We start from the raw sequence: 13,353 nt of genomic DNA, 5'->3' as shown, positions 1-13,353 counted from the left end.
GTGGAGGGTGGGGGTGAGGAGGAGGTGACTGCACCTGTTTAACACTTTTGAGGGAGAGCTCTCCCAAAAACGCACGGCGACGAATCGGAGAGCGGCAGGCGACTTTGCAGGATTTGAAAAAAAAAAAGTGCATGTACCAATATGTGCAACGTGTAAGTAAGTGCGCCGCTCACAAGCTCGCATTTTTAGGCAGAGGAGCTGTGATGGAGTGCAGATTGGATTTCCACTGACTTTATTTCTCCGCTGCACATTGCTGCCAGCGAGATGGATTTAATATAGTGTATATTTTTAGGCTTAGGGACCGTATGCAAATGATTAACAAGGTTAGCTGCAGTCAGGGATATGAGTTTCTTCTGCGAGCCGGCGCCTTTCAGGTGATCCTGCAGGATTTGCTCCAAACGAAGACTAAAAATGAGCACGGAACAAAAATAACAGTGCAGCTCTGGTGCGGCAATCGTCCCAAAACGTTTTTAGGTTCTGGAACGCTGGAGTCGTTTTCCATATTTCTGGGCTATTTAAGCTCCCTGGTTTTGTGCGGCGGAGTGTTTCATGCACAATTTCCCTTTGCATTTAAATGCATCACGTGCGCTAATTCTGGAGCCACAGCACGGCTCGCTATGCTATGCAACATGACAAGTGCAACTGAGCTCCTGGTTAATTAAGTAACTGAGGAGAATAAAAACTGTAGGCACGGAGAGCAGCCGGCATGCTAAGCTAACTGAAACAATGGGGCGCTGGTCATAATAGAGATTTCGGCAAACGCTAATTCACCGCTAATTTCGTACCAAATCACCCCGGCGACAATTTGTGGTCCGAGTTGCAATTTAGAAATGAAGGAGAATCATTTGTGCGCCCTGATAATGTGCACTGCACTGGAAATGCTGCTTCATCAGGAGCCTTTTATTCCAGTGAGAAACACAAATGTTTTGAGTATTGAGCTCACACACTGCGGAAGGAACCGCGACTCACCATCTTGTCCACATTTAGTTTCATTTGATATTTCTCATTATGGCGGCAAGAAACTGTTTCCCGCTACCTGCAGGGCTAATGGGATCGGTGGCCTAGATTGTAAATTTAGCGTCGATACGTCGCCTAAATAACAACAACAAAAAAAACTACAATTGATGGAGAATCTCTCACAGGCAGAAAAAAAACCCACAAGCTTCCCGGCGAAGGTGTTCAAGGATAAAGAGGGGAGGGAGGAAAAGAAACCCCGATCAATAAACGCCGCCACTTTTCCCGCAGACGCAGCTCGGCGTCGCAGCTACTGCAGCCTGACAGCGTCCCAGGCGCCCTGACACAACCGCTTCCCTCCGACACACCGCCTGCACCGGAGCAGCTTCCCGGCCAATTATACTGCATGCCGCCACCGCCGAGGAAGCAGCAACTGTCAACAAGCTGGCGCCTCGCAAGAGGAGGAGGAGGTGAAGATAGAGGAGATAGAGTAAGAGGAGTGAGTGGAAGGGGTGGAGCAGGAGGAGGAGAAGCAGGAGGAAAAGGAGAAGGTGGTGGAGGAGGAGGGCCAGGAGGTGGTATAGGAGCAGGAGGAGAAGCAGAAGGAAGAGGAGAAGGGAGAGGAGGAGGAGGTGGAAGCAGAGGAGAAGGTAGAGGAGGAGGAGGAGAAGGAGGAGGAACAGGAGCAGGAGGAAGAGGAGAAGTTGGTGGAGGAGGAGGAGGTGGAGGAGGAAGAAGAGGAGAAGGTAGAGGAGGAGGAGGAGAAGGAGGCAGAAGGGGAGGAAGAGGAGGTGGAGCAGGAGGAGGTATAGGAGCAGAAGAAGATGCAGGAGGAAAAGAAGAAGGTAGAGGAGGAGGTATAGGAGCAGGGGAGGAGGATAAGGGGTGAAGGTAGAAGAGGAGGAGAAGGAAGAGGAGCAGGAATAGGAGGAGGAGGGTGGAGGGGGAGGAACAAGCGCAGGATGAGCAGAAGAGGGAGAAGCAGGAGGAGTAAGGGAGGGAGGTGGAGGAGGTGGAGGAGGAGGTGGAGGAGGAGGTGGAGGAGGTGGTGGAGTATCATCTAAAGAGTGACAATCAAAGTTCCGTATGAGGGTTGAAACATTTTCTCAGTTGCTCACATCAAACAGGCGGCGGCGTGCACGTGTGTCTGCCGGAGAAGCGAGCAACCCGAGCCGCCTTCCCAGGAGCCCAGGGTGTAAAGGTAGACGCGGAAACACAAGATGACGCCAACGGCCGCGACCGCAGCAGGTTTGCGTCTCTCGGCCGCGCCGTCTTACTTACAGGATTAGCGGCTAAATGTATTGTTTGCACACAAACGCCAAGCGGCGTCTAACTTTACCTGGACGACCCCCGAGCCCGGCAGTTACAGAGTTTGTTACCTTAAAACAATCCAATTAAACATTTAAACGTCGGCCGCCCGAGGAAGAGGCCCCCCGCCCATCCCACCCCACCTCCACCTCCACCTCCACCTCCGCTCGACGGGTGGGTGAAGGCAATTATGGTAATGGATGAGCTGAAACACGATCCTCAAGGGCCCTTCGGCTCCGAGCATCAAGTGTTCCGGGGGGGGCGACACCGGCGGCAACAGTTATGACGGCGAGCGAGGAGGTGCAAACTACATTGGCGGCGAAGTGAAGGAGCGAGAAAGACTTGGGGTGTCGCGTCGTTTAAAGAGGCGACGAGCGGGGTTGACGAAAGGAAGTGGCAGATTAAAAGAATTAATTGATTTTTTTTTTAAATGTAATTACTCCGTCATCACGTCCAAATCCAATTGTTTAAGAGGCAGCAGTTAATTAAATTTCAAGTGACAAAATGTGCGCAGAATCAGATCTTTTCTTTTTTTTATTCCAAACTGGCGGGGGGGAGGGGACATCCAATCATCTTTCTTCATCTGACCCTCCCGTCCTCATGACCTCATGACCTCTTTGCTCTTCCAGCTCCAACCTCAGCAACCTTCCAGTCATCATCATGGTTCACCTCTTATTTATAACTTTTTTAACATTTTAATGTTTATTGTTTTTTTTTTTCAATTTAAGCTTTAAGATTGCTTGTATATTGAGAGACTTTTCACTTTTTTTTTAAATCCGTCTTTCTCTCTTTTAAAATCGTCTGACTGCACTGAAGGGAGGAAGCTTTCCAATTTCTTTATACATTGTATGATGACAATCAAGGGCATTCTAATCCTGACTTTGTCTCCACTGGCCACAAACCACCTCGGTTCGGCTTTCTTCCACCTTCTAAACATCTGACATGGACTCCTCCTCGTTCAAGTCCTGATCCTGACCCCTTTTTAATGCGCTCGCCATCGTTAATGTGGCTGCACAAAAACCGTCTTAAACCTGCAAAACTATCAAACTATCATTTTTAATTTCACTCCAAAGGCAAATTTTTAGAGTTGCACATAAATTTTACCCCAACCGTAAACGTTGGAGAGAATAACTCCACCACCCCGTCCCGGTTGAACCTAAATTTCACAATGAAAAATGTGTAAGGAACACATTATGACCTTTATTATGACCATCACACTTTCTACAGGTGAATTGCTCTTTCCTGTCACTGCACTGTTATCATGATATTAACCACCCGTGTAAAAAAAATGTTCAATTAATTGCGATTAATTTAATTTAATCAATGAAATTCTTAATCGACAATTAATCGACAATCGCTAACTGAGACCATATATGTCTTCACACACGCTAGGCCTCTGAGTTATCAGATCTGACAAAGCAAACAGGCGTCACGCTGCCTTCATGCGGCACTTCCTCCGCAGGCTGACCACGCCCCTCCGCCTGGGGCGGCGGCGGCGGGAGTCTCACCTGCAGCACCGGCTGGGTTGGTTACCGGTTTCAACCACACTCAATATAACTAATGGAGTCCGGCTCAATATTTAATCTGTGTAATGCGGAGACGCGGAACATATATCTTGTCACCGGGAATGAAATCGCGCAATCTCATTAAGCGGACGAGGTTGAGAGGTTCAGCCCAATTAGGCATTAATGTAATACTTTATTTATGCTATCAAAGCGGGCCACTAAGAGAGCACTTTTGCCGAGTAAATCTGAGGCGGTGGGTGCTGCTGTTTTTCTTTTTTCTTTTTTCCCTTTTTCTTTTGTCCCTCCCCTGGATTTATGTCCCACGTTTGCATAAGTTCCTCCATTTAAAGGAACTAAAGCCTCCCCGTGCATTAGCATTAATCATCCCCGGCACGCGTATAAATATTCATCTTCTGATAGAAATAAATCATCCGCAGGTATGAAGTGGCGACGCCAACTTTCAAGTGAAACGCTCCCATTTAATGCTCTTTAGGATTCTAATCTGTCTCTGCAGCCGGCCGGTGGAAACAGCGAGGTCAGCAGGCTCGCAGCGGCTGTTATCGGACTCCGGCACCGAGTCTCAGGTAGGGGACAGATTTCACCCAGAGAAATGCAGAGCGTCTGCTGCAGTTACACAATATCTCCGACACACACACACACACACACACACACACACACACACACACACACACACACACACACACACACACACACACACACACACACACACACACACCACCCAGGGGCGGTCTGACAAGCGCAGCCAAGTTGGACTTTGGCCGGATTTGCTGGCTCCACTTGAACAACGCGTTGTTATTTTATCTTTTCCACAGACTGTGGACCAAGAAAAAAGAGAAAGAAAAAAAAAGGAGGCAACACCGTGCGACTGCCGAACATCTGCGCAGGCTTTTTTTCTCCCCTCCCCTCTTTGTTTGCTTCTTGATAAAAAGAAGTAGACATCAAACGCGTCGTACGGGAGCCCAAAGCGTTTTCGCATCGGTTGAAGGAAACTCAGCAGAAACTGTCTTCACACGCCGTACGACAACGCGGCTGTGGCCTCAACACAAAGGGCCCTCGGCGAAGGGAGACAGAGAGAGGGGGAAAAAAAGAGCTTTTGATGTGCGAAGTGGAGGAAAGTTTCCAAATGTCAGCGGCTGCTGAGGTGAACCCATCAAGCATTTCAGAGCCGCCGTCGCTGTGCGCTGCCGAGTGCAGCAGAGATGCTCCGAGCCCGGAACTCATATTAGAGGCTGACAATGACATATCAAAGTCGCCAGGCAGGCAGGCAGGCAGCCGCAGACCTCAGCCACTCCATTTTCACTCCTGTAATAAGTCGCTGCCGACTAAGCTGAGAAGCCAAAAGATTCCTCGGGCGGGTCACCGGCTGTCAACAAAAGGCATTAACACGACTGAATCAGGCCGGCGACGCTTCGAGGAGACGCGTGAAAAAACATCCCGAGTTGAAGCCGCCGCCGCCGCCGCCACCGCCGCCGCCACCGCCGCCGTGTATGTGTGTGTTCGCAGGCAGGCAAAACATGAATGCAAGGCAGTGTTATCTCTTCTTTTATGAAAAGAAAGAAAGAGAGAGAGAAAAAGCCTGGGATGAATCTATTTAGCGGGTCATGGACGCAATATTTCTTCCTGTCAAAGCCCAGTTGGTCAACTATCAGATAGTGCGGCGCGCCAGATGGAGGGTTTTGCCAAACGCTTTGGATTTGTCTCACGTATCCATGTGTGTGAAGAGCCCAGAGAGAAATGGTTCGGAAAGCAGAAGGCGAGACTTGGAAGGAGGCCGAGCGATTCCTTCTGTCCACCACACAGATTGACTCGACCGTTTCGGCTACTTTTGGCCGCGCCAGAACTACCGCTTGGGACGGGTGCAACATTGCCGCCATGTGGACGTGCAACTCTTGCCAAAGTGAAATCCTTTGTTCACCTCTGTGTCTTCCTGTAGCCACCTCGCTATGTTTTGCGTTGCCTGATTTAGCTAAAAGTTTGCTCACAAACTTGCTTGAGGTCAAATGAAAATTGAAAAAAAACAACAATCTTCTTTAAGGAGCAAAACCAACGCGAATTCCGATAAAAGACGGCACGACTGCAGCCTCCGAGCTAATCTCTTTAGCGGTAGCAAGGCTTGCACACGCTTCCTGTTTCCCTCCTCTTGACTTCCAGTTTTTGAGGGTCCTGGTTTGGCCACAGCCAAGTGAATGCGTGACGTTTATGGAATTGTAGTTTTAAGAGCGACTGAAAACAGACACGTGGATGAGCAGCACTCTTGAATTGAAACCGAAGAATTACTGAAAACTTCCACATGAAGAGGAAGTTTCTTCTTTCTGAGAGCCGGCGAAGAAAAAAAAAAAGACGCTGAACATCCATCTTGTCGAAAGTGACAGGTGTTTTTTTCCTTCGCATTTCAGAAGAGAGGAGGAAGTTTGTGGCTGTTGCCCCCGAAATCAGAGAGTGCAGAGTGCTCAGTGAGTTTGACAAGTAAATCAGTTTTAAAGGGGGGGTGGGTGAGGTGGGGGGGGGGCGCAGGGAGGAATTGGCGGGGAGATATTTCATCATCCTGACTCATGCCTCCACATCTGACAGGCATCTGTGAGTACACATGGATGTGCATGCATAATCTACTCCGCTGCGGGAGCCCAGGTCTCCCACGCCGAGCGCTGCACTTAAGACACGGCACTCGAGAGCACTCGACCGGCGCAGGCGCGAACTCGCAGGGTGACGCTTCGCTCTGCCGATCGCTGCGATAGAGAACGCAGCCGCGGCAGCAGATGCAGCAGGGCCGAGGTTCCACCAACCCGCTGAAGGCGACGCCTCCTCTCTCTCTGAGGCGACATATGGCACCAGATTGTTTGTTGCTCTGTTTGTCAGGTTCCGTTGGTGAAACTCTACCAGGGGTCGGACTGCAGAGTTTTTTGGGGTATTCTTTTTTCCAGGGCACGCCGCAGAGAGGAGTAAAATAATTAATTTCCTCAAAATAAATTAATAAATAAATAAAATTAAAGATACACAAGGCCAGCCATCTGTCACGGCGCCTGGTGCTTTCGTTTGTGTGTATTACTTCATCAACACTGCAGCAAATTCAAATTAAAAGCATTATGCATACATGTGTGCGCAAGTCGGGCTCACTGACACACAACTTAGACACCTACACAACAACGACAACAACAGCACAAGAAGACGAAGATAACAAATGGAAATCAGCCCCCTGCTGATGTCACAAAAGTCATTGACAACCCCCTTGCTCAAGTTTTGGCTCCGCCCTCTGAGACTGCCTTGTTTGAGCTGCCTCAGCAAACGTGGAATTTAGGCCGAAGCATGAATTTTAACAGGAGGCTGAAAACAAAGGGCTAAATATGTTGTTTTCTTGAGATCTGTGAGATTTTTTTTTTTTTTCTGGACGATTGATTGTTGTACGGCTGCTTGACTGGAATCTAGGACGAAAAATTTACATTTGCTCGTTTTTGTAAACTAAAATACAGGCCGACCTCAATGGCCGGTCTATTTTTAACCCATCATCATCATCACCACCACCACCAACTCGCAGATAAAACAACCACTGACAGTAGAAAAGAGCCTCTACAGCAGACGTCCCGACCGACCGACATAGGCGCTTCCTACAGTGTCAGCTGCATTGTGGGTAATGTATCGACCGGAAACAAGTCAATTGAGAGGAAACAAGGCAGATTACTCCTTTAATTTCATCTTTGCACGCTTCTAATGGCCGTCAAATCCTCAGGATGCACAGAGACAATAAGAGAAGCGTCAGAGTGAGTGGGCTCGTCATTAGCAGTAATTATCTGTGTGTGTGTGTGTTTATGTGTGTGTGTGTGTGTGTGTTTGTGTGTGGGAGCCGAGTCTGATTGAAAGCAGGATGGCGAAGGGACGACTGTTGTGGTGGAAGTCCGGGGAACAAACACTCGGCTGGATTTTCCCTGCAGCGGCCGACTGTTTGCTCAGAAGGGAGAGAGATGAATTACAAAAGAGCCTTTAGAATTAACTGGCACATTTTTTTGGAGAGCAGGAGACGAGGTTGAGTCAGACGGCGGCCCTGATTCATCCGCCTGGGGGGAGGAAGGAGGGGGAGGAGGAGGAGGAAGTGGACCAAACAGTCGCCTTAATAAAGTTTTCCTCGTCGGGAGCCCAGAGAGTGTCTGTCCGTCTACAGGAAGGAGGCGTCCCGGGTGGTGGAAATTGTTTTTTTCTTATTTTTTTGGAACGCCGACATGGTTTCTGAAACAACAGAGGTTGGAGAAAGTCTCTCCAGTCTCACGAATGACGTCAGAGCCGAGTGCTGCTGTGAAAGCCTCTTCAAGCTCTATGCATCATTCTATTTACGAATCCACAAGTGGCGCGATAAAAATTCATATAGGGGAAAAAAAAACTGCTGAATGATAAAAATAGGAGGTGTTGAAAGGCAGCAGCACCCAAACCTAAAATTTCAGATTCACAGACACATAAAAGGGAGTCTTGAATAAATGTCTTGCACAAGTTTGGCAGAATAATACCAGAGAGTGGGACTGGAGTGGATGGTTTAACAGTGACACTCTAACAGCTCACTCATCATCTATTGCTGCGCGCTGCTGCGAACACCTGCCGATCTTAGTGGCAGTCGGCGCTTTTCTCCAGGATGTTACAAGGAGCTGCAATCAGCAAGTCAAACGCTTCCGGGACAAAACAGTCACTGCAGCGATGACACCTCGGTGTGTGAAATAGTCATTTGGCGCCAACATATCGACATTAAAAAAAAAAAAAGAAATAAGATAGAAAACTCCTTCAAAGTACTGCACATACTGCAGTGGCTGTGCAAAAGTGCATCCTAAAAGTAGTACTTTTGTTTTTGAGCTTATCAATACTCTGTGAGTCCAGAGTGCAGACGGTAAAGTGCGACAGCGCCATCAAATAAAGCACAAGTGGATTTGAAGTACGTCTCAGTGGGACATGTCAAGGTTCAGGGACGTCGTGCCAATGAGTGGAAGAAATGCAGCGACAGTGCTTCTGGGGGTGAATATATATTTTTTATGACAACATGAGTGGTGGTGCTGACATTTTTTTCCTTTCTTCCTTTCTTCCCTTTTCACGTCAGCCGCAGCTGGTGAAGAGAATCGCGGTGAAAGGGAGACGAGGAGGAGGAGCGGCGGCGGCGGCAGCTAAACGAAGAGCCTGCGCGCTGCCGTGAAGGATGCAGCTGTGTGACGCATCCGTCGGCGTCAAGTCGAGTCGAGTCGAGTCGAGAGGTGCAAACGGAGGTCTGTGGGGCAGGGAGGCAGGCGAGGGAAGTGAAAAAAAAAACAAAAAACAAAAAAAACAATGAAGCTGTCCTGTGAGTTTGGTTCTCAGCTGCTGATTGGACCTCTGCGGCAAGACCGATGTATATGCTGTCATGCAAAAAAAAAAAAAGAACAAGAGGGAGCTTGATTGGTTTTTTTGCTGTAAATATGGCACGTCTCACTCAAGTGGGCTGAGTGGCACAGAAAGGTCCCAGGCCCGGGAATCGAACCCACGACCTTGTTGCGGCAGCGCTAACCACTGCGACACCGCGTCGCCCGAAAAAAGTACAAGCGAAGAAAATAAAAAGTCTGATAAAGCGCCCGCAAGGTTTCCCCTGCATCCTCGGCTTTTTACCGCACCCGGTTAGAGAGCCCGTCGAAAAGCATTTGAAAAGGCAGAGGGTGACGGCGAATGAATTATACATCCGTCACTTTGAAACATGCGGACCAGTCAGATTAGCTTCGTACAGCCGCCACTTCCCCTCGGTGTAAACCGCCATGTGCAGGCGTGTGTGACAGACCCAGTCAGGAGTGAATCCAGAGCGAGTTTCCCCATCGAGGAAAACCAAAGCAGCAACACACGGGGGAACCTCTGGAGTAGCCTGCCACGCTCACTTCCTGTATTTCTTCTTCTGTGGTTCCTTCAAGGTCCAATTATTCCACCCATTCACAACAGAGCAGCCTCAACACGTAAATTATCCATTTAACTCTCAATTCTGAGAGAACACAACCCTCAAAACTCTCAATTAACTAAAAGAAAAGAAAAAAAAAATCGGCAACATGTTTAGCCCTCTGTTTGCAGCCGCCGGCTAAAACTGAAGCTCAATTGACTCCGCGGCAAGTTTGGCAGGGGATCCAGACAAACGAGGCGGTTTTAGAGCTAGCGGTGCACTTTGTGACATCACGAGGGGGGGATTTATAGATCTATGTGTGTTAGAACGAGTCACCCACGCAAAAAAACAACAAAAAAACAAAAAACAAATGAAGTGAGTAGTTTTATCATTTCAGGGGGAGTTCCGTTGAGAGGCCTTTAGTTCAGCTGCTTCCTGGTTGGGTCACAACCAGGAAGCGATTGATCCAATCCGATCCCATGAAATTTTTAAGACCGGCGGAAAATGGTTTTCTATAGGAGGCTGGCAAGACGGATGAGCTGCCATGTCAGGTTACAAGCAGCAGTTTTAGGTTTGAAAGGGAACGCATTAGCGGGATTGGAAATGCTTGAAATATGCGGCGTTGCTCTTTTTCTTTCTCCAATAAACGAAAGCCTCCTTGCGTCACGGCCTCGTTAAACGTGGAGCTGCTGGAGAGACGCGAGTGGCAAGGCTCCCGAGGAGCTGTAAGTAATGCAACCATCGTCCCAGGCAAGGTCATAAAACTGTCCCAGTGTCGGAGCGAGTGAGCGGCGGCGGCGGCGTGACACTCAGCATCACGACTCCAGAATTCAAAAAAAAAAAGAAAAGAAGAAGGAGGAGGAGGAGGAGAAGCCTCTGTGGGCGAGCGTTTGCAATCGGAAGACGTCCACGGCGGAAAATGTGGGAGGAAAAAAAAAGAGAAAAAGAAAAAATAAAGTTGCTGGAGCCTCGCGCAAATCTCACGTTGGAAATATAACTTAATGGACTAATTACACTGCAGGGAAATTTAACACCTCACTTGCTCTCACAAGAGCAGAGTTATTAGCTTTTCAAAGTCAATAATCATCTCCAGCCTGCTAAATAAATGCTCCGGGCAATTTTCTGCAGAGCTCGCCTCCCCGCCTCTCAGACTCACTCAGGTGTGCGTGCATGGAAAAGGTTACATTTGATCAGATCAGGCATCTTTTTCTTTAAATGTACATTTTTGTTTTATTTCTTTATTTTCTTTATTTTTTTGCTGCTGCTGACCCCTTTAAACACGAGCGGGCAGGGAAAAGGGGGTTGGGAGAATAAAAGGTTGATGGTGGAACGTTACCTGGATCTCTCTGGCATGGTATATGATAATCAGCCCCAGGAGAATGATTGTAGAAAGGCTTATCAGGCATTTTAGAGCTAATGAATACAGGGACTCCTGGAAGAGAGCGACAACACTAAAGCCAACAGGACAACAAGAGCAATGACATTTAACAAATTTAAAAAAAGAAAGAAAGAGGAAAGAAAGAGAAAGAGAAGGAGAACTAATTAACCTGCCACTGGTGCAGAGTGAAGCGGTGAAGCTCGGACACGTGAGGTTGAGTGTTTGGGTTTTCTGAGGGGTTTCCCCTTCATGCTTGGCTGGGCCTGTTGGCCTGCATGGGACACTTTGCAGTTTCCCTCCCTCCTTTCTCTCTCTCTCTCTTTCCCCCCTAAAATATTCTACCTCTCAACACAAGTGCCATGTACAAGTTTGAAAAAGGCTTTGAAAAAGAAAAGAAAAGAGAGGAAAAAAGCTTTGCTCAATCATGCCACTGAATTGAGAAGAAAGACCTACCTTTCCATAGGCTCCCCACGAGAGTTCTGTCTCTATAACCATAACAACGATCCCAAACATCCCGAAGATTAACGCGTAGTCGCTGAGACGCTTCCTCTTCTCGAAAAGGGCCCTCCGGTGGCCGAGCTTCTCCCCAATGTTCTGGTTCTTCTTCTTGCCCGATTTGCCTCCTCCGCCGCCGCATCCCCCACCCCCTCCGCCGCCTCCGTGGCCGCAGCCTCCCCCTCCGTCCCCGGATGCGTAAGGCATCAGGGTGGTGGAATTGTTCTCCGGCTTGGACGCCAGAGTGTCCGACGCATCTGCGGCGGAGATGGGCTGCAGGGGCTGCGACTCGGAATCGAACTCGTGTATGTTTCTGCGGGACGAGCTCAAGTTGCTCAGCGGCCGCATCACGCCGCCGTTGAATCTGCAGCTGCTCATGGCTATTTCATTGTAGGAGTTACTACCTCCGTGGCTGCTGCTGCTGCTGCCCGCGCTGCCCCGCTGCCGACCGCGGCACTGCTGCTGCTGCTGCTGCTGACGGTGAGGAAGATGATGGTGCCTGCTGGAACTACCATGACTAGAGGGTGTGAGATCGCGGCAGCCTTGCCTCCACGACGCCTCCGGAGGTGTCCTCAAAGTTCCCACAGTGCTCGGCGACGTCCCGCGAGCGGCGAGGCTTGTCCTCCGCGCGTCACAGGTGCAGTTATTGCAGGTGCAGCACTGCTCGTGCTGCTGCTGCTGCTGCTGCTGCCGCTGCCGCTGCTGGTAGTGGTGGTGTTGCCGTCCCTCCCGCCCGCAGTAGTGCTCGTACTGACAGTGCTGGAGCTGCTGCTGCTGCTGCTGCTGCTGCTGCTGCTGCCGCTGTGGGAACAAATGGTTGTGCAGCTGCAGTGGGCTTTCCATGTCAGTGCTGCCGTGCGGAGCAGCAGCAGCAGCCGGGCACCTCACAGCACCCGGCGGAGGGCGTCACGGGAGGACAGGGCGGCTGCATGATGAGAGCCATGTCGGCTCCGGCAAGGAATGCGAGCGAGCGGAGCTTCCTATTGGGCGGTGGGGGGCGCGAGAGAGGTGGAGGGGGTGGGGTGGGGGGGAATCAAAACAACCGGCCCGACGTCACCAAACGAGGTCTGGCCACGCAGGTGTGAAGGCCACCCGCGTTCCGTGCCGCTTTTCCTACCTGCAACTTATCATTGCAGACGCCTCTCTCTCTCTCTCTCTCTCTCTCTCTCTCTCTCTCTCTCTCTCTCCTCCTGCAACTGCAGCAGGGAGTCAAATACAATCACCACCCCCACCCCACGCTTGCCTCCCCCTCCCCTCTTTTACGATTCTGAATCGTAACACCCGATTCATAAATCCCGCACTGACGCCCCAATTTATCGACTTCATAGCAAAACACACGCTGTCGTCGCCGCTGATTTACAAACTGCAGCCCGCTTGCAGCCCATTGGCCGCCGGACCACGTGACCACGCCAGCGACAGTCTGCCGCGGCACCTGCCTGCCTGTGAGGCCGGCCGCTGCAGCCACAGATTAATGTGACCGCTGTTGCAGTGGTGTAGTCTAGTTTATTCTAATGGGTAGACCTCTCCTCCCCCCTCAGCCTCGTACTCATCTGTCCAGCAGCAGCTGCTTTATAACAACACGAAATAATAAGCACCACCATGCTCATGAAGTATCCAGCATCCACATATAAGTGAGATCATGAAAGAGTGATTATCTGCTGTGTAAATGTTACCGTGTTGTAAGCAACACAAGATATAGAAGAGTCATTTACAGCCGGACTTTAATTAACGGACGAAAAGCAACATGACAAATTTTTTGAAGAGAAAAATGAGTAAATAATTAACACACGTGTATATAAAAAAGTAAAGTTTGAGCAATCGAGTAC

General features: G+C 49.6%; 1 protein-coding gene across 4 annotated transcripts in view; it reads right to left on the bottom strand.

Moving 5' to 3' along the window:
• The window catches only part of kcnn2 (potassium calcium-activated channel subfamily N member 2), a 28,654-nt gene extending 15,906 nt beyond the window's left edge, over positions 1-12,748 (bottom strand). For 2 of the 4 annotated variants that reach the window (XM_076044912.1, XM_076044913.1), the window contains exons 1-2: positions 11,486-12,746; positions 10,991-11,086 (exon numbers count right to left, since the gene is read on the bottom strand). In XM_076044912.1, coding sequence (XP_075901027.1) covers positions 10,991-11,086; positions 11,486-12,370 — 981 coding nt within the window. In that variant the 5' untranslated portion in view covers positions 12,371-12,746. Of the gene's footprint in view, positions 1-10,990; positions 11,087-11,485 lie in introns of all 4 variants that reach the window. The other 2 variants (XM_076044914.1, XM_076044917.1) reach the window with 2 other exon arrangements.
• Positions 12,749-13,353: the final 605 nt, after the last annotated feature.

Source organism: Nelusetta ayraudi, unplaced genomic scaffold (assembly GCF_046127955.1).
Source record: "Nelusetta ayraudi isolate G7.1 ecotype Tasmania unplaced genomic scaffold, CSIRO-AGI_Nayr_v1 ptg000083l, whole genome shotgun sequence".
In the NCBI taxonomy this organism is placed as follows: Eukaryota; Metazoa; Chordata; class Actinopteri; order Tetraodontiformes; family Monacanthidae; genus Nelusetta; species Nelusetta ayraudi.
The sequence above is the reverse complement of the archived record's forward strand: the minus strand, read 5'-3'. Positions and strand labels throughout refer to the sequence as shown.